Below are 21,518 nucleotides of genomic sequence, written 5' to 3'. Positions count from 1 at the left end.
TTTCGACCTTCACAAAATGTAGGAAAAAAAAAATTCTCACATAAAGCAACAACCTTTCGTTGTCTAGTGACTAATGTTGTCATGTAATAAAAATAACCCCCTTTAAATTATATATAGAAAAATTTAAACTTTATTATTCCATTCTTTATTTAATTTCTAATTAATTTATGGGTCTTTAGAAAATTACAAAATTACACTTGGGAGTAAGAAGGTAAAAAAACATTTTGAGAGGTATAATAGTCCGTGCACTATTCATAAGAACAATCTCCCACTTTTTATAAAGTAGGGATTAAAATATACTATTAGTATAGTTTCCAAAATGTTAAATATTGATTGATAGATAATTCAATGTCATTGATTTTTTTTTCCTTCTCTCTTTTTTTTTTTTTTTTTTTTTGTAAGAGTAATGGTTTGGGAATTCATCATGAAATCACACACAGATTGTTGTAAATAATGTTAATTTATTTTCAATATTTATTTTTTAGCTTCTCATACATATGGTTATGTTTATCATTTTTTATTTTGAAAAACTTTAATAATTCAGGTGATAGTTAATTAATGCACAAACCTAATAGTGGGGTATTATGTTAATTTTAAGGGGGACACCATAACCTCCCTCTTGACTTATACTCTCTCTGTCCTTTAATGACAGTCTATTATGGGCAATTTTCACGGGAATTAATAAACATAAATAAGAATTGTAAAAGTACATTGGAAAGGTAAGTTGACATTAGGTATGCAAAAAAGTAGGGAGGAAAGGTAATAAAAGTACGTGAAAAAACAAAATTTACATAGAAAAGTTAAATTTGCGCAAATATTATTGCAAATTGAAGGGAATTTTGGTAAAAATTTAATATTAATGGTACTTGAAAAAAGCAAACGAGACTATCATTTTGAGACTTAAAATTGACCATAAGAGACTATTAATAAGGGACGGAGGGAGTATGAAGTATATAATAAAGATTTCTCAAGACAAATTGTAAGGAAATATAAAAATAGTAGTGGGCTTGAATGGGATCAAGAGAATTGAGAGAGATTAAATACTTTGTATAATTTCATAATGGTCCATTATTTGAAAAATCATCACGTTTGACCTCTTAATTTACTTTCATTTTTTTTTCTTTTATCATAGTATATTTAGTATGTATATTTAACAATTTTTATCATGAATTTTATTGTTATATAGATGAAGTTGTATAGGTACAAAGTTTCTACTTATTAGCAGTGTTGTTGTGCATTTGCAAATGTATTAATGCAATGTTGTTGTGCATTTGCAAATGTATAACAAATATAAAAATATTAAAAAGTACATGGAAGTGAGAGAAAGGGGGAGAGAGAAAGGTAAGTGAGACTATTTTCAAATATACTACCGAAAGTTTATATAATACCATTAGTTATTTAGTGATACTATATATGTACTTAGTTAGTACCACTGAATGCATACATAGTAGATAGTATTATTGAATGCATACATAGTACCACTTAAATACATCATAAAAATATAAACATTAATTATACTGATTTACGCGTGTTTTTGTCATAAATTCATAATTTAATACAATTTTACAATTTTCAAGAACGTAGTCTGATGTCTTTGTGTAAAGAATGATTTGGAAAATTTCATTTTAATTGCTTTAATGCTTATATATAGTCATTGGGGCTACATATAACATTACCCTATTTTTTTATTAATTTATAATTACCTGTATTTAAGGTGAAACTAGCGTATGTATCAAATTTGACTATGTCAATTATGTATAAATGTACAGAGTAGTAGTTTTCCCAAAAATGAAGGAGTATTATAAAATATGCATACTTGTAATGTTTTAAAGAATCCTTTTGTTCTTGTCAAAAAAAAAAAAAAAAAAAAAAAAAATTGCTCCCATTAATCTGAACTTTGCCTCATCCGCCGAAAATAATCCCAACTTTCGTTTATTATCTGTTGCACCCAACTTTGGGGGGTATTAATTTCTATTGCACCCAAATGACCTGCAACCGGTAAATCAGGTAAACATTTCTGATTTAATTTTTTTTTGCACACGTGTCAACATGTAATTGGTTGAAAAAAAATAGGAAAAAAAAAAAAATTTAAAAACATAATTAAAAAAAAAACCCCAACAGCCACCCTTAGCTTCTCCACCAGCCACCAGCACCACCATCACCACCATCACCAGCACCACCATCACCAGCACTACCATCACCGGCGCCGACCCCCTCTCCCGCGTATCGTCCCCTCCCTCTCCCGCAACCACCCTCCCCGAAACCCTCCCTCTCCCGCAACCACCCTCCCCACCCTCTCCCGCAACTACTCTCCCGCAAAAACACCTAAAACCCATCCCCCACCCTCGAAAACCCTAATCGGACCTCCCTAGCCATCGCTAGGGGTTCAGTCAGGGTTTTTCGAGGGTGGGGGATGGGTTTCCGGGGGTGGGCGGTGGAAATTAATTTTCGGGGTGGGTGATTTTCTGGGGTTTTCGTGGGTGGGGGAAGGGAAGGGGTGGGTTTCGAGGGAGGGGGAGGGGTTTCCGGGGGTGGGCAGTGGTTTCCAGCACCAGGGGAGGGTTTTTTCGGGGGTTGGGGGTGTTTTCCGGCGGGGTGGGGGTGGGGGTGTGGTGGCAGCCGCTGGGTATGGGTGGGTTTGTGGGGTTTTTATTTTTTTGTTTTTTTGTTTTTTTTTTAAAAAAAAATTTAAGCCAATCATAAGCTGACACGTGGCTAGGTAACCTGCTACATCAGGTTAGATGACCTGTTGGGTGCAACGAAAATTAATACCCCCTAAAGTTGGGTGCAATAGATAATAAACGAAAGTTGGGATTATTTTCGACGGACGAGGCAAAGTTCAGATTAATGGGAGCAATTTTTCCAAAAAAAAATCCTCTTGTTATGTTTTGTTGGATTAGATGGAGGAATTCAATCCCAATATACGCAAGCTGTCAGTCTTACTCTCTCCGTCCCTAAATTACATTTCTACTTTTAGCATTTATCCTCACATAATAATAGAGAGAAATAGGAACGTAATTGAGGTTTAGAGGAAGTATGAATGCTTTATCATCCTAATCAGGGTGGAAATGCCCAAATAACCAAAAACAAAGAAAAAAACGAATATTTGTTTACTCGTATTTAAATTGTTCAGTACTCCGTACATTACTACATGACGGCTGACTGACTTCTCCCTTGGCTAACCAGCAACTCAGCAAGCAACTCTACACTCTGGCCCCTGCACGGCGTGAATTAGAGCCAGAATTATGATGCAGGCACTGTGTAGAACAACTAATCGCACTTTCTTCAATTCACTCCATTTTTATTCTATTCTACGGTTTGTATTTCTCCAAAATTTCATTTTCTTCATTAATTATTTCTAAGGATTAATTCATCATTGCTTTCAATTTCTAGTATATTAATTGATTTCAGGAAGTTTTCATGAAATTGAGGGTACAATGTTTTGATTTTAATGCAGGGGTTCATCACAAACGAACAATTTATCTCATTATTCATCAAATTTTCATACTTATTTGCAATACCAATCAAAGGGTATCTTTACTAAGCAATTGGAATCTAATGTAAACTGGATTTCTGAGGGTGTTACTAGATTGTTGAGTGTTAGGCAGTTGAGCAATGCATCTGTTGTTGGTGTAAAGGATGATAATGGTGTTGTTAGGTTTTCTTTCGGCGATTCGCCTTGTCGAAAGGGTGATGCTAGGGTTGCTGCTGAAGAAGGAAAGGGGATGATGGTGAGAAAGAAAAAGAAGTCAAAGAAGGCTAAGGTGAATGAATTGAGGCTTTACCGGCTTATGGCGAAGAAGAAGATGAAATCGTCGAATCCTGAAGTTAGGATTAGATATAAACTGGGAAAGGTAGCATTGCTTTCTATTACTACCTCCGTTTCATATTATTTGCAATGATTAGATATTTTTTCTCTCTATTTATGTCAAATTGTTACAAATAATATGAATCGGAGCCTGAAGTTAGGATTAGATATAAACTGCCTGAAGTTAGGATTAGATATAAACTGGGAAAGGTAGCATTGCTTTCTATTACTACCTCCGTTTCATATTATTTGCAATGATTAGATATTTTTCCTCTCTAATTTATGTCAAATTGTTGCAAATAATATGAAACGGAGGTAGATATATTTTGATGCTTTAGTGTATTTTGGTGATTCAGTAGCTATATATTGACATGTTCATTGCTATTATACTTCTAGGAGGAGAGTAAAATTCCTTCTGTTAATTTAGCAAGGTCTTTTTATGCATCTCTTAACCTTCGCATGATTGACACAATTAGCAATGTGATGATTTTGTTCTGAAGATGATAATTACATTTTCCCTTCATTAATATGGCTGTTTTTGAATTTTATAACAAAATCTTGTCAACTTTGATGTTAGTCTCTAATTACTTAGTTAGAACTATGGTTGTACATTGTACTAAAAGCTATAGAACTCAACCCTTGCTATTTCCGGTTTCTGAAAAACAAGATAGAGGAAAGGCGGTGCCTTTTTCGCATTGTCTCAAGTCTCAACTTTTGTATGCATTTGAGCATTTCAACTTTGATATGGCGGCACCACATAGTGCTTTGCTATGAACTAAATGTTCTGGTTTACCCCATCATCCACGCCAAATGCACCTGAATCTTAAATAATCTTCCATTCACAAACGACGAGAAAGATTGGAAATAATTCCTAAGTGGAAGAATAATGCAATGTTAGTGGGGAAAGGTTATAATATTGACTGTGATGCCTTGGCATGCATATAGACGATATAGTGCAATGTATGTAGCATAATGTTTTAATGCATCTCTGTTCTCTCCTTAGGCAAAGCGAAAGGAAGCTTGGCTGATTGAGAAGTTGAGAAAATTTGAGTTACCTAAGGCTCCAGCTGAAACACATGATCCTGAAAGTTTAACAGAGGAAGAGAAATTTTATTTGAAACGCACTGGTGAGAAAAAGAAAAATTATGTTCCTGTTGGAAGACGAGGAGTCTTTGGGGGAGTTGTGCTTAATATGCATTTGCATTGGAAAAAGCATGAAACAGTTAAGGTTGTTTGCAAACCTTGTAAGCCTGGGCAGGTTCATGAAATTGCGGAAGAGCTTGTTCGGCTGAGCAGAGGTATTGTCATTGACATAAAGCCTGACAACACTATAATATTTTACCGGGGAAAAAATTATGTGCAGCCAGATGTTATGTCTCCTCCTGATACACTGTCAAAGGCAAAGGTCATTTTACATTCTACTGGATTTTGGTGTGGTAATTTCCCTTGTTTATAAATAGATGTTGCTACAGTATCTATTCTACCATACCTTTAATGCAATTTTTTTTAGGCTTTGGAGAAGTATCAGTATGAACAGTCCCTTGAGCATACAAGTCAATTCATTGAAAAGTTGGAGAAGGAGCTGGAAGAGTATCATGAACACCTTGCTCGATACAATAGAGGGAAAAATAATGCATCAAAAGATTCTACTACACTTGATTGATGGTAAGTTTTTAATTTATATGCAATGATAGTAGACTGATAGTCTGACACTGTTTTCGATGGTTGCTAGAAGAGTATTAACTAGAGATTATTTTTGCAACTTTACTACTGTGAAAAAAGCTAAATGTCCTGCAAAGTATTATACTTGAGAGACATAGATGATGTTTGAGAAAGGGAAGCAACTGTGATAGGAGACTGGATTATTTCATATTTGGCTACTTAAAAGGCAGGTTGGGTTGCTAAAACTTTAATTCCTTGTTAAAGGTATTGGCTCATAGAATTTGCTTGATCCTGGGATCTCCCCCAACCAGTCTTTTAAGTGCAGACCTTAAAATAGTCTCATGTACAGTCGTTTGGACCCAACGGACTGGAATTTGTTTGATGATATAGTCTGGAATGCTGAATTACTCCTAATTAGTTTCTGGTGTACAATTAGCCAGTAAGACTGGAAGTTGGGATAAGACTGGAACATTGTAGCCTGAAACTATTAGCCTTTAGCAATTAGTAATTATATGCTCTCCAACAGGTCTTTGTAGGTCCTCTTTTAGTGTTATAATATGTAGTTATGTTTATATTTCTGAATGACTTTGGCTGGGCCTACAATTGACTGTGATGTTAAAAATGATACTTATTAGTTGAAGAACCTAAACATTGCTTAATAGCAGTTGGGTGACTCATATTTGGCTTATGCAAAAATTTAGGAAGTATCTTCGACTCTGCAAACACATATTGATTTTTTGGCGTAGCATTATGTGCCTTCTATCTTGTTTACGTCTTTGTACGCTGAACGCCTCCAAAATGCTGAAAGACTTGAATTTCCAGCTTATGCTACAAAGTTGTTGAAGGATTTGATTGTTTCATCTCTCACCTATTCTGGTAATGAAACTTTTGAGTTGAAAACCCCTGTTTAATGCATGCTTTGATATCGCAGTGCCTTTACCAATTCCCAGGCTGGGGCTGCTACTAGAAGATGTTTTGATGTAGGCAAAATCTGCTCTTGGAGGACCATTATCGATGGATTTGATGGTAAGTGTATCCCCCTTTCCTGTTTTCTTCACTAAAGCCCTTCCCCCCCCCCCCAAAAAAAAAAAAAAAAAAAAAAAAAAAAAAAAATAAACAAACAAACAAATAAGTTATTCATTTGAATTTTGCAGCTCCTTGTTAGCAATAGAAGAATTGGCCAAAATGAAGCTTTTTCGAGACCTTTTGGCTCATTTGATACACGGTTGTGGGTTAGGGGGAATCATACTGAGTTAGTGTATTATTTTTGGTAGTAAGTCCCAGGTTGATGTCTTAATTGTGGCATCTCTGCTACCAAACATGTATGAATTGTCATTGATCTTATTTTTTCAACAGATGCTCACACGTCTGGGTGGTAATAAGTGAAAATGGAAATTAGTTCCGGCAACTTGTTAGTGGAGATGCAATGTAATGGGCATTCACTTGGACTTTCCATGTAAAATGTACGAGCACATTTCACGAATAAGTGCTTGCTCAATGGCGTATCAAATGAGCGGTTAGTGTACCGTGGAGGAAGAAATTGATGATTGAGAGTCAAGCATAATGCTGAAAGATGGAGATGCTTCTACAGCCCCATGCCTTAAGAATGGACCTGGCTCATAGAAGAAACTTTTGGTACACGAGATGGAGACTTGTACTGACTGGTTCATGATCCAGGCTGTATCCTAACTCAGAGTAGTCTATTATTCCAGGCCGTATGCAGCTGGACCTGGGCTATTATGTGGAAGTGCATCCAGTGCCTATCTGGCTGTATAACTGGGAGAATTTTTTACTTGATCCGTCATCGTGACTAAATATTGGTCTCTTAATGGTCTGCATGCTTGATTATGCAATTGGAAACAATTCACCCCACTATCTAATATGATGAGGAGCCTTTTGGGTTTCTACACAGACATTGTCCCTGGAGAGCTGAACTGCCGAAGTACTTGGTTATGCTCATGGATGATAATCTAAGTTTCCGCGGATGCTATATGCTTGATTTTTATCCTATTGTGTGGTATAAACTCTTGAGTTTGTCTAGCTTTCTGCCAATGTATAATGCTGTTAGTGGTCCAGTAGTCTATGAAACAATAGTAGGAGTGTAGGACTGCGAATTATATCGAGGAAGGCGGAACTAACTCTTATCTCTTATGCCTAATAAATGTTCCATCGTAACATTCTCTTAATTTTGTAAATTACATATATACTCTCCTCGTTCTTAAATTCTTACAGCATTTGACTCATATATTTGTTTGTTTTAAAGGTACTTAAAATGCTTCCTATTTCGTACGGGATCACTATTATAGTACTCCCGTATTGTTTTTGTTCGTCTATGTACTCCTCATGAACTTTTAAAAACAAAAAATAAAATGAACAAGTAATGAAAAATTATCTATCATCAATCAATATCTTATACTAAAGCAATAGCTATTCTTTTATTTTTCTAACTGATTTTTTTTAAAAAAGTCACTTATGTGTTCAGCATTTACTCGTACCTCCGTTAATTATTACGTGCAACCATGAAATATTTTATATAACGGAAACCTCTTAATATTTCCCTCCTCCCGTCTATAATCAAAAGTTTCAAAACCTTAATAAACTTCCTACCCTCGTTCTTCCTCACCATTTTCACCACGTTTCGATTTTCTCTCTCATCTACTACTGCTTCATACGGAGGACAAACGATTCAGCGATATGGAACTCGAAAGCTCGCTCTTCTGCAATGTCATTACGTCTCTCACATTCTCAGGTTCTTCACATTTCACTGATTTTTCTTCAATATTACTCCTCCATTTTTATGCTTCTCAAATTATAATTATGCATGTAATTTTAACTTTATTTTTGTTTTCGCCATAGTTTCGTTCTCTTCAAATTCTCATTAGCGTTGTATTTCTGCTGAATTTCGATTTCTTACTTGAATTTTCTGGAATTTTGGAGGCGATTTTTGGTATATTTCATTGAATTTCGTTGAGTTATTCGTAATTTGGATTCTGTAGCCTACGATTATGCTGGAAAGTCAATTTACTTTCGTTTTTGTAAGTGTAATTTATCTTGCTATTTCATTTTTAACTTCAAAAGATGAATTAGGTTAGCCTTGGTTAATTTTGTAGCAATTGGATGCATCAGTGAACTTTAAGCGAGTATATTTGCTAGAATTTTGTTGCATTTGTTCTTTCTAATTGAATGTGTCGGCTTCGAGTTTGTGACATCATATCACTAAAAATTGAGAGTTACATGTGATGATCAAGTGGTTGATTTTAATATTAATTAAAGTAATGGTTTGGATGTGATGGTTTTAGACGCTGATTAGTATAAAATGTTTCGTAAAATTAGTTGATTAAATTGCGGAAACTATGGAGAGATGCGAGTATTTGAGAGCTGAAAACATTAGATAACCAGTTTTGGACAATGATGGTATCTTAATTAAAAAGAATTTAGATAGTTGAAACTTATTCTTGTTAGAGGGATTAATTTTATTTTTGAAAATCATTTTAACTCAAATTCTGCTGTATTTTCTTTTTCAGACCTTACTAAATACCTTTCATGCTACTAGTTGAAAACAACAAAGGATGAGCATCGCCAGCATTTCCAGCATTTGATCTGAACTCTAATTGTTGTCTTAAACTTATGTAAGTTTTATTTTCAAGTATTATGCTAGGAAAGTGCAATCAATTTCAAAATATTGCTGATGATTACTTTGGTATATAGGATGTGGAGATCATTTTTATATGTTTTCGTTTTTTAATAGATTTTTAGCTTACTTGAAAAATGCAGTTTCAACTTTGGTATAGTTTTGAAAGGATTACCAGTATTGTGTTTGGGATGAGGTTATTAATATGTGTAGTTCTCCATGTCCTCAAAAAAAATCTTTATGAACCTCTGAAGCTTATTTTAGGTGTTGGTCACTTGATCTTTGCCGCTTTGCTTGCCTAGTATATTATCGTCAGTTTCAGGTTAAAATATTTGATGATTCAGGTTATTTACTTTGGGAGAGCTAACCTTGGTTATGGTTTTAGAAACTATTATATTTCCATGTAAACCTATTAGGGAGAGCTGACTACTTGAAGGATGGATGGTCCAACTACACATAGAAGCTAAGCTATCCCAAGGGAGTTTCTGCGGACTATGGTTGTCTCTATATACTTTGCTCTTTCTTTGAAGTGATATATCTTGTAGGCATCATCTTGGGCATTTTTTTTTGAGAAGGTTTTTAGGAATTTGGGTGGGAAAGGATTTTTCCCCAATTCTCCAGAGGTGGGGTGTTAATGGCATTCATCAAACTTGCTAATCTTCGCCACTTTTCCCCCTTTTCAACCGGCTATGGCTGATGTCTTTGAGATGATTATTAATATTATATATGGTCTAAGGCAAATGAAGATGGTAGGAGGTATCACCTTGTGATATGGGAGTGAATTTGTAATTTTGAAAAAAGGAGGTTCTAGTTTTGGACCTTTTGGTTGTGTGGAATCTAAAACCTTTTCTCTAGTTGAAAGATGGTTGTGAAGTTTTTCACAAAAGATCCCAGTTATCCTAGCCTCCTAGGCATAGGGTTCATTGGAATTGGTACTATGTAACTAATGGACTGAATAATCACTGGTAATGGAGTATTGGGGTGAATTTTTCTCTTAGTCAAATTTCAAGGTGGAATGAAGGGGTGCATTACTTAGGGAGGGATTTTGAGCGAAAGAACAAATTTGAGTGTATATATCAATACGTCTACTGGTTTCTACTGTTAACCATTCTCCTATATTATCTTTTTATGTTAGAAGTAGTGGCACTTCTGGGATTTTTTGGTTTAGGCCGATCTTTTATGAGTGGGAGTTGGAAAGGAGCTTACAAACTTGATAGCTAATTCTTCAGGTTACTTACTTCTGCTCCTTTTATAGCCAATTCCTAACTCACAACCTTTTCCTATTTCCACCTTTATGAGAAAAATTACGCCTTACAGCTCCAAAGCATGTTAGGGTAGGCTGTGTAGAAAATTACGCAAGTTTGAAGAAAATTACTCGTTAGAATTTTCTGGATTGTAGGCTGTGTCACTATGTGTTATCTCCTTATGTGTGTCTTGTGCTATGCTAATGGAGAGGCCCTAGCCTCAGAGTCTCAGACATAGGCTATTTAGTGAGGGGAGAGGAGGTTAGCTGGGTTGTCTCTGTTACTGTTTTTAGTCATAATCAGGCGCAGCATAAAAAATTTAAGCAACATATGGGGGCATCAATTTCCTGCATACAGTTATTGATTTAATTTTTGGTGCTTTGATGGGAGAAGAATGATAAGGTAACTCTTGTTTGGAATTTTAAATTTTTTAAACCAAATTATTTTCTTGAATCTGGTGGACTTTTAAGCCCTCTCTTTAAGGTATATGATTCTATTGTAATAGTTTGTTTGTTTTTTTTATTTTATTTTATTTTATTTTTATTTTTTTAAAATAATCTGCTCAAGTTTTGTAGAGTAATTCTAATTTCTAAGTAACGATAAACTTCTGTATGATTTTAAAAAGTCCTCCTATAATGAAGCAAAGTCATGCATGATAAGATAGATTTTTATGTCCATATTCGGATATTCATGCTATTGCTTGTTCTTTAACCCTTTAGTTTCTTCACCCGACAGCAATTGCAAGGTGAATTGTTCTTTGAATGCATTGGAGGTCTTTCATATTTAGATTAAGATTTTGAAGATGGAGTCTGGCCTGTCTGGGTCAAATGTTTATAAGACTAGTTGGTGGCCCAAGAGTCCAAGACAACACTTGGCCCAATTAAGGCCATTATGTATGTTCATAACATAAAAAGGGGGGGGGGGGGGGGGAAGTTCAGGCTGAAATCCTTAGAAAAAGACACTTCCTGAGTTTCTGGTCCAATGACATTAAAGTCATCCTCTAACAAAATAAATACAGTCCTACAATGATTAGGCATTACTTATTCCTTTCTGAGATTAATCACCTGCCATTGGCTTAATGTTATCTATTACCTCCTGGCCCTTGTAAACTGAGGCCGGGATAAAGTGATTACAAAAGGCTAATTCTCATAGTCTTGCACAAGAAGGAATCTCTCCTCCTAGTATAGCTCAGCATGTCTTAATTCTTTAGGGCCAAAAGTGTTCAACAAGCTCATACTGTATTTTTTAATGTAACTTGCAACTATGGCTATGATGTCATTTCTTTTGAACCTGATGGTTATGAACTTATGATCATTAAGGTGTACATGTTATTGTGGAAAAAGGACATTTTAACTTCCTTGTTCTGACTGTATAAAATAATTGGTTGATAGGTACTTGAAGTTGCACATTTTAGAAAACTCTTAGCTTATTTCATTTTACAAGCAGGGTTTGAGTATCATATGAAGCTAGTACCAGGCTTATAATCTTTTTTATTTGATGTAAAATTGGCTGCATGGTTGACTAATAAATGGATGCTTATACATTATGCTTTATTTTGTGGAGTTGCAGACTTTTAGGGAGGGCTAATTAACATGATTGTCCTTTGCCCATAGTCTAGTATTCTAAGTAAATTCTGGATGCTTGTAGCAATAGATTTCAACTTGAATCAGCTTGATGCTTTATCATTTGCACTTTGAGCGATGAGGGTGCTAATCTGTGCATATAGATATCTGTACGTACTAATTTTCCTTTTTTCTGTCTATTTGATAGTCAGAGGGGTGGTTAACAGAATGTTAAGAGGTAGGTAATGTTAAGAGGGTGTGAGCAGAATGAGGAGAGCCGTAGAGGGGTGAAGGCACGTTGCTCGCTGAATGAAAGCAGAAGAATCTATGTAGTTAGTAAAATACCTTTTCTTGCTCCTATATACCAGTATAAGTTTTGCTCGAGATCTTAGAAGATTGATACTAGTACATAGATTTCTTGTTTGCCTGTAGGATTGCTATATTTTTTTATCCCTGATAATAGGATAGTAACGGAATTGATTGTACATCTAGTAAAGAAGCTGATGACATTGTTTATTGAGGTCGATTAGAAGTTGGATTTCAAGTGCTGTGCACAGACAACCTTGATGTTGGGAGATTGCCCTTGTAGAAGCCAAATTTGTTAAAGTTGGGGGGTTAAATTTAGGGCTTTAGTGCAATGTAAAAAATGATCATGGAAAGGAGCAAAATTTCTATGTAGCATTTTTAATTGCTTTTTGTGTAACAAAAGATAAGGGAGAATAGGCTTATCTTTTTGGTCTACTTGGCCATAGGCATGTTATTTGACTGAAATGATTGGTGTTGATTGCTAGTGTGTATCCAACATGCATATCCCTGAAGAAGTCACGTATACAGATAGCATTCCTAATCTACTAGGAAGTTCATCATCTTTTTTGAGTTGGTATCTCTAGTGTAATGAAGATGCTCATGACTCATGAGTGGAGTAAGATTATTCTAGCTAGAGAAAGATGTCCTACTTTTTTCTTTAGTTTTAGTCATTTGAAACTAGTAAGTGTGCTTCTTGGCTGATGATTATCGTTCTGTTTTCTTTCCCTATGATTTAGGCATTTTGCTTTGTCTTTTAATTTTGCAATGGCGTAAGGGGAATTAGTAATTTTTTGCTCATTTTAGGTGTATCAAAACTTGGTATGTTGTGTATGCTGATGGATCTTTAGTCTTTTTTATTAGGGAAAAAAAAATATTCCAAAGTAGTATGAGAATAGTGTATTTTTATAAATGCACTTAGCTGCGCCTAAAGGTGTGTTTTTGCACATTTAATATTTTTAACTTATTTCAAAATCTTTGATTGAACTATAATTAGCTAAGAAGCGCATCTAACTCTAGGTACATTAGAATTTACATTAGAGGTTTTTGAATTACAAAGCAAATTTTTCTTTATCAATTACTGATTTGATGTAAATCACAATGGTGTTTTCCTGAAAAATATGCTATTGAACAAGTTAGTAAACTTCGTATATATATATTTTTTTAACTGTTTTTTTTTTTTAATTATTTTGTTTTATCATGAAAAATTTATGTTTGATGTACCTCTAAATTACTATACAAATGTAATTTAGATTCCAAGTCTCCGAATTAAGGTTGTTGCATAAATACATGTCAAGGCATTAGACTCCCTCCATTTCCCAATTGCATCTTTTTGGCCAAACTTGTTGTGTCCAAGTATCTATGTTCTCATTGAATGTCAACTATTATACACGGGTATTTAGGTGAAATGAAAGGCCCGTGTTACACAGTGTTGATTCTTTGCCATGATGAAGTAACGAGCTAATTTGTTTTCCACTAGAAGCCACATCCATCACCTCTCACTGTTTTCATGTATTTTGGCTCCCTTCTTCACAAGGGGGGGTGAAAGGGATGTTTTTGGTTTAACTAAAGGTTGATTTATACATGAAAAAGATGACAAAAGAATTCCTGACCAAGATTCTGCTTTTGTTTACCTTTCAACCTGAGCCTTTAGACAGCACTCACCTAATAAAAAAGAAAGCCTAAAGAGAAAGCTGCCTACCATTAAGGGGTCGATAGTCTATAAAGCTCCACAATTAATCATATCATTTCCCAATTTGTATACTTTATTATTATTATTATTACTATTGTTATGGTCACCTTTTTTAATTTATTTAACTAAGTTCATCATATTCTATGTGCAGCCAGCAAATAGGTACCCGAGGACATGACCGAAGTCTAGTCTCTATTTTCCCTCCGTTCGCATTTAGTCATCAATCAACATGCTAATTATTCAAATTAACCTATTAACATGGTTGTTAATGTTGGATGAAAAAAGTTTCCTCAAAAAAAAAAAATGTTGGATGAAAAAAGTATATCTGATGCTACATTTTGAAGCATAAGAATGCTAGGACTGTTTTCCGCGGAATCTGTTTTCTGTCACTTTAATTACATTAAACACCATGACAGCTATTTATCGCCTGATTGTGGAAATTAGAACTGGCCTTTTAGAAGAGCCCATGTGAATCTATATTCAATAGATTACGAGTTACTATCAGATTTAGGTTTTGGCTCTTATTGTCTTCACTTAACCGTGCGGATTCATGTTAAGTAGGTTAATCATCCTCAATTTGGGTTTCAAGTCATGACAGCTACCAGCATGCATGTCCCTTAATGTACTTTCACCTAGTAAATGTATGATAGTATTTGCCTACTCTTGTTTCCCATATCTGGCACTTATTTTCTTATTATTCCTGAATGTTAGGCATATCTTCAACCATAGGTGCATCCTAAAATTTCATGTTTAAAAATTAAAATCCCTCTCATGTGCAGGTTAAATCTTAAATGCTTCATTGGATTGCAACTGTTCCCATGATTACCAGGCTGTGGGTCCAAGCAAAGTTAGATGCAACTTGGAAGGTACTATACTTGCCCATTTGGCTTTAAATACAATATAAGCTAAATTTCACTAATATTCCTGGGTTCATCTTGAGTGTCCATTTTAGGTAGTCAATATGCAAAATTGGTAATAATGCTTTGTTTTATCAAGCACAAGTTTTTTAAGCATTACAAGTTTTGCAAAGCTGCACCTAGCTATTCATGGATTAACACTTTTAGCCAAGTTTGGGTAACATGGAGCATATTGGTTTGATTTGTGGCGAACCAAGTTTTTATTTTTATTTTTTATTTTTTTTATTTATTTTTTTTTTTTTTTAACTTTTTATATCATATAAAATCAACCAATTTGTGGTGTTAAAGTTAAATCACTTTGGCTCTGTTTGGTAGTTAGCTTATTGGAGTTATATTAGCTTATTTGACTAACTTTAGCTGATTGACTAGTCAAACAAGCTAATACAAGTGTTTGGTAGTAAGCTTATTGAAAGAGCTTATTCCACTAAATAAGCTCTTTTTGAAAAAGCTCATTTTAGGAGCTTTTTCAATTAGCTTATTCATTAATTTTTGTGAAATGACACTTATAACCTCATTTAATTTAAAATTCTATCTAAACTACCTACCTCACAATTAGCTTATTGGTCATTTCACATACTCAATCACCTTTAAGCTATCAGCTATTTACCAAACACTTTTATATAATCAGTTAATACAATAAGTTAGTCAAATCAGTTAATAAAATCAGCTAACTCAATCAGCTTCAGCTTTCTCCCAAACAGGGCCTTTGACTTTACCCGTTTACCCTTAATGATTACTTTGATTAGTAAGTGATCGTTTGGTTGAACTTAGGAAGTAAAATTTCATAGGTAGAAGTTTTCCATGTAATACATACTCTCTGAGGTAGTAAAGATTATTATTTGGTTAGACATGGGAAGTAGACTGTTCCATGGAAAGGTTTACTTAATTATAGGGACTTACGTAAACAATTTTTTTCGTTTTGTGGGAAGTGAAACTTTTCATGGTTTTTCCTATTCAAGCACTTCCTATATTATGGTAGAAGTTGATTATCTAAGCCTTGTAAGCGAGAGAAACTTCCTTTAATCAAATTAATACACTTCATAGAAATTGGAAAGTCATGGGCACATCAGCACATGAACGTCCTAAGAAATGGTATTTTCTATGTTCAACCAAACGACCACTAAGACTCCAAAGGAAAGACGATCTTGTCTATTTATGTGGTGTGGTGATAACAATATTAATAGTGATATGATAGTTGTGGACTATTTGTTCAAGTATTTAAAAAGTAACCTTCAATTGTGTTTGGCCGTGCCATTTAGCAACTGTTATTATGTAGTGTAAACTTCAACTGTAATTTAAAGTTGCTAAACTGTTATACGGAGTTGTAGTGTTCAAGTAACATAGAGCATATTTTGATTAATACGGAGTAGCAGAGTTTGAGTAACATAGGGCATATTTTGATTAATACAGAGTAATGGAGTTCGAGTAACATAGAGCTTAGTAGTGGTTTAATTGATTTACCCGGTTGCCTGTGAAAAAATAACTTAACAGTAGATGGAGGGTATAGTGCGGGGTGGGGGGATGTCTTAGTCCAAAAATCAAGATTACTTTTCCCATCTTTATACGAATCAGGTCAAGTTAGATCATGTCTTTTTTGCATTGAAAGACGCCAGAATCTGGTTGAAATCTCTGTGCTTTTGTCGGCTTCTTTTTTTAGTAGGATTTTGCTTCTACATACTAACAAAGATTAGTCACACTATTTTGAATGCTAAATCAAGGTTAATGACATCTTACCTGCTCATTCAATCATTTCTAAATATCATTTTATATTTAGGGAGTATATTATTTTTATATTTCCTTTCTTTTTATACTGTAATAGCATTCTTATATTAACTAGATGTCCAGAAAAAACAAGTTGTTACAATTTCTAAATGGATTGTGATTTCGTGAACCCGAAGAAAGGATGGTGAGAACATAACTATATATTATTACGGGTAGTTCGATGAAATTATGGTGGATCCTTGATTAGACGAGTTGAATTGGGAGACTATGAATTGATGGTGGGGGTGGACATTGGGGGTACTAAATTGTATACTTGATAGATAAATAGTGTTTCGTAAGCAACTAGTTCTTGGAAAAAAACCCAATGATTAGAAGTGGGCTCTGATGAATATTCGTTCATTATCAAATAATTGCTCATTTAAGAAGCACTCTGATCTTAGCATATACATGCATGTCATTCAAGGGAGACGAACGTAGCAAATTGCTTTCCCCGTGCTGAAAAAGATGAGTAGAAAAGATGGAGATGATAATATAAATTTTGCATAGATAGATCCTCTGTTTTAGTCAGACCCCAATTAATTATTTCATACTTCTTCCAAATTATTATAGTGAATTTGGGAAGATCCTCTACCCCATTATGCTGGACAGACCCACCCACTCCGTCTCACAGTGAGACCTTATCATCACATTTGTGTGCATTAAAAGGTGCTTCCATTATATTTGCAAAACACGAGCTTTTATCTTTTTAACACTTTTTACTTTTTATAAGGTAAAAAACGTACGTTAAGAGACTCTCTATACAAGGAAATTACAGTGTATATACTCTCATCTAATGAACCCTAATGTGTTTAGTGGTTCCTGGGTCTTCATCTTGTCTTTATGACTCGTGGGCTTTCTTCCACGTGCATTAAAGTTCCATTCATAACCCTATCTTGTGCTTATGAATTGGTGAAAGAGACTCCTCGTTGTATGTGGTCTGATTGGCTGATTGACTATTAAGGTAACAGTAGTGAGTCTTCCAAATTTATACGTCATTATTATAATTAGATAAATAATTTTTCAATACTGTGATTTAACTAGATATTTTCATATTTGTAGTACTATGTGATAGGACTTTAAATATCATACGACGTAGTATAAACATGCAGCCTTAGAACTTTTACTGTGAACAAGCTTTGGACCATTCCCTCGCGTTATAAGACGTTAGTCTAACAACGTTGCCGAATCAAGGGATTAGGCAGTTAGCTTTTCCTAAGCTTGTTCCTTTGCCACATGACTGGTGAAGTTTGTTATGTTACACTGCCCATTACCAAAGGCCTTGTTTAGGGGTAAAAGATGAAAACATGGAAATCACCTGCTCTAAACATGCAAGGCTATAGGATTAGGTTCGTGTTTTTAGAATATGTGGTGTCATAAGTTCATAACATCACATTCAAGCAAACTCATCTGGTCGGGTTAGGTTCTAATCGGTTTAAATTTAGTGTTAGGTTTATGTTTATTTCTAACTTTTTAACGGATTTTATAGTGTTAGGTAAACTAAGATGATAGAAGTCTTGTTATGCTTAGGTGAGCTTTGGTATATGCACACTTAATAAAAAGAAAACCTTTGGAGTAAAAATTGTAAAGTTATGTGCCTCTTTGAATGCATTTTGCCTACCAAAACTATATTTTCCAAAACCATTAATCTTGGTGTGGGTTGAATAGAAATCCCAGGTCTACTAAACTTTCACAAGTCTTTGTGCTGTCCAATCTCTTTATCTCCCTTATACCGTGACAGTGTTTGTAAAAATAAATTCCCCACATAGTACTCCTAACTTTTTCTCTCACTACTCAATATATGTGGGACCCACGTCGTAGTAGTACAAGATAAATGGGACCCCCTGTTTAGATGATGTATTAGTGTCATGTGTGTACATGTTAAATTGCTGAAAATCACAAACCAATGTAACACTTGCTAAACTATACCCCATTACAAATGTTCCAAGAAGTTGAACATGGAACAAAATTTAAAGGGACCAGAATTGTTTCTCTTATTAGTATTGTGATTCCTCATGAATCATGATGCTGCTTTTGTTCCATACCCTACTACTGGATTTTAAGCACTGATTCAGTTTTTTAGTTTTTTTATTTTTTATTTTGTGGACTTTTATGCTGATTATGAAAAATACAAGAAAGTATCCCACATGCTTACAACTCAGCAGTTCCCCTTTCTGTTGGCATTGGTCTAAAATATTGAAATCCAGAAACTCAGTCTTACACGTGTTGCTGTCAATTGACAATCGCTGAGTGGGGTCCTTTCCTTTTTTATTTTTAGATAGAGAAAGAAAGTATTTTTTTGGTGGTGGGCTTTGATTTTCTTTAGGTGGCCCTACAACTCCAGCTAAAACCCCATTACTGCCTGCGAATCACCAACTTACGAAATGCTTGCTGTCTTTGTTTCTTGCTCACGGTAGGCGCTTAGTCGCATACTCGCATACTGTGTGTTTGTGGCAACTTGTTTACTGAGTACTCTCTCCGTTTCATTTTACGGAGTAATAACTACGCATTAGGAACTTAAGCAAAAATAAGTATTGTGACTGAAGTTTACTATAGAAACTTTAACCCTAATCACCTCGGTCGACACAAGACAGATTAAAGGTAGCAAAAATTTGCCATTTTATTGGAAAAACTCTAGGACATGACCCTGCATGGATGTCCATAAATCTGGTTAATATTGTTGGTGTTGAATGAGACTTGACATTACATTTTGACATAATTGTATCTGGTTTACTGCAAAACTTTGAGTATTTGGAGGTACAATTTACTCATGAATTTTTCGTATGGACATGTTTCTTGTCTTGTTTGATATGAGCAGTTTATTTTTTTTAATGTACCTGAAATTGTGTCATGATTTTCTGATTGCTTCACATAATGTACGTTGCGTTTTCATGCATGTAAACTTTACTGATAAAGGGTGGATTTTTGTCCTAGTTGATGTACATTTGCTCATGGAAGTATTTTGCTATCAATTATCTCATGTTATTATCATGTTTCTCCTTTTCCGTTTCATTTTGTTTTTGCTTAGAAGTTTTTGGGGGTTAGCTATTTCAATTGAAATTTGATACCTTTCATACCGTGTGGTTACCCTTCCTCTGGAATTGATATGTGTCTGCTCAAAATGAAGACAAAACTTGCTGATTTTCATTCATTTTATTGCATATTTGACAGATTAGAACAGCCCAACCGCCTGATTCTCACTACTAAGATCAACTCATGCCTCATATTTCCATGTTTACGACTTGGAATTCGCCAGGTTGGGCTTTATTAAAATCAAATGATAGGTAAGATGTATTTGGCTTATATGTTAGTACATTAAACTTCGTTAGACACATAGGATATACATTATGAATGTATACCTTTGTGTTTGCAGGTGGGTCGCTAAATTCCCTAATGATGAGTTGATAACATCTTTAGCTAGCTGAATGCCCTTTTCCTGATGAAACTCTATTTTAGGTTGGTATTCTTTGGAACCCACTTCATTATATCCAGACTAATTTCTACACATTGTTTTCCTGAAAATTGACATCGTAACCAATATACTATGTCATCGTTAGGCCCCAATGAAGGAGACAAGAAAAACATATTGGTAATCCATCTACAGACGAAAGATAAAATTATAGCTTTATTTTTGCACCTTTTGAGCTTGTTGTACTGTCTTTGGAACATGTACAAGTAGAAGAGAATGAGGTTTGATAGAATAATTACCGTCTATTTAGTCCACCATTCATCCCGTTCGAATGATCTAACTTATGTCCTAGGATTCTAAGGGTATTAAACTAGCTAATTGTTCAAACCTCAAGCAAATACCATTTTATTAATGGTAGGTAAAGAGAAAACGTTTTATCAAACTAGCCCAGATAATGTGCCTCTTGAGAGTGAGAGTGGGGGTGGGGATAGGTACGGAAATCATTTCTTCCAAGTTGCCTCTAGTGTGGGGGTTGATCCTAAAAATGTGAATATGAGATGACTATCTACTCCTTCTGTTTTTAAATATTTGCTTCATTCTTTATTTGGAAGATTTTTACCTTATTTAATTTATTTATCTCAATTAGTGGACCTAATATAAATCATATTGTATTTTATTGATTTTATATTCTATCTCCTCTAACTCTATCCACTAGTTTTGCTTTTTATAATTTTTTATTCTTTCTTCTACCCCACTACCTTCATATTTTACTACTATCTCCAATTTCTCCTAAAACTCCGCGTATCGAGAAATGGAGCAAGTATTTAAAAACAAATGGAGCATTTAACTAGACTAAGTACTACATGTCTGCATAGTAACATAGAGTGTTTTTTTTTTTTTTAAATACGGCACATAGTAACATGGTATAGGCATATAAGCATATTACTATTGGGTCATCGATTTGGTTAGATTAAAAGATTATACACTAGTTGGCGCTTAGGCAAATTACAATTGGGTCATCGACTTGGTTAGATTAAAAGATAAAACACTAGCTGGGCGCTTTCAAGCTTTTCCCGAAAGTCGAATACTTTGACCATAAATTTGACATCATCTTGTGCTAAGTTTTTTGTTTTTTAGACGAGCTTTTCGGTAGATTTGAGTACGAGTAATGCTTTTTTGAAAGGGAAAGGAAAACCTTTAACTCCTCCTGTTTTAACCTCTTTTTTCTTCATTTGTATGAGCAACCAATCAACCATACCCTTATCTGGTGTACTTGTATTAGCTTAATTCAGGTTTAATGTTACATCCGCGTTCAAGGTGCGGATCAATAGGACCTGTAACTTTCTAACCGGGAAAAAAATTAAAATAAAAAGGATGATATAGATCACAATATTTTTCCTTTAAAAAAATATGGTGGGTCCTATTAATTTGTATGTATATGCATAAAATATTCTCCTTGGTGCATGAATATGGGCTTTTTTTTTTTTTTTTTTTTTTTGGGGGGTGGTTCTTAGGAGTGTTTTTCTTTCGT

General features: G+C 34.6%; 1 protein-coding gene and 1 long non-coding RNA gene across 4 annotated transcripts; both read left to right on the top strand.

Moving 5' to 3' along the window:
- The first annotated feature begins 3,144 nt into the window (after nucleotides 1-3,144).
- Nucleotides 3,145-7,674, top strand: LOC145624138 (putative CRM domain-containing protein At3g25440, chloroplastic). 3 transcript variants are annotated; one of them, XM_081677111.1, is made up of 7 exons: nucleotides 3,145-3,316; nucleotides 3,458-3,854; nucleotides 4,812-5,213; nucleotides 5,319-5,473; nucleotides 6,402-6,496; nucleotides 6,625-6,743; nucleotides 6,827-7,674. In XM_081677111.1, exons 1-4 carry the CDS (start codon nucleotides 3,246-3,248, stop codon nucleotides 5,469-5,471), a joined length of 1,023 nt encoding a protein of 340 aa, XP_081533237.1. In that variant the 5' UTR covers nucleotides 3,145-3,245; the 3' UTR covers nucleotides 5,472-5,473; nucleotides 6,402-6,496; nucleotides 6,625-6,743; nucleotides 6,827-7,674. The 3 variants fall into 3 exon arrangements, with proteins under 3 accessions (XP_081533237.1, XP_081533244.1, XP_081533228.1); XM_081677118.1 differs by lacking the exon at nucleotides 6,625-6,743; XM_081677102.1 differs by having other exon boundaries at nucleotides 6,625-7,674.
- Nucleotides 7,675-8,095: 421 nt separating this feature from the next.
- LOC145624133 (uncharacterized) lies at nucleotides 8,096-19,983 on the top strand. The gene is made up of 4 exons (XR_014110387.1): nucleotides 8,096-8,219; nucleotides 8,995-9,099; nucleotides 14,683-14,769; nucleotides 19,750-19,983. It is a non-coding gene; the product is annotated as an uncharacterized LOC145624133 (long non-coding RNA).
- Nucleotides 19,984-21,518: the final 1,535 nt, after the last annotated feature.

Source organism: Chenopodium album, chromosome 1 (genome assembly GCF_948465745.1).
Source record: "Chenopodium album chromosome 1, dcCheAlbu1.1, whole genome shotgun sequence".
Classification (NCBI taxonomy): domain Eukaryota; kingdom Viridiplantae; phylum Streptophyta; class Magnoliopsida; order Caryophyllales; family Amaranthaceae; genus Chenopodium; species Chenopodium album.
This window is presented reverse-complemented; position numbering and strand designations above follow the sequence as displayed.

Bases quoted from the DNA above. Each gene is read 5' to 3' on its own strand.
- LOC145624138 (XM_081677118.1), top strand. From the start codon at position 3,246: ATGATGCAGGCACTGTGTAGAACAACTAATCGCACTTTCTTCAATTCA. The intron at 3,317-3,457 runs GTTTGTATTTCT...ATTTTAATGCAG, and splicing joins CATTTTTATTCTATTCTACG to GGGTTCATCACAAACGAACA. The intron at 5,214-5,318 runs GTCATTTTACAT...AATTTTTTTTAG, and splicing joins ATACACTGTCAAAGGCAAAG to GCTTTGGAGAAGTATCAGTA.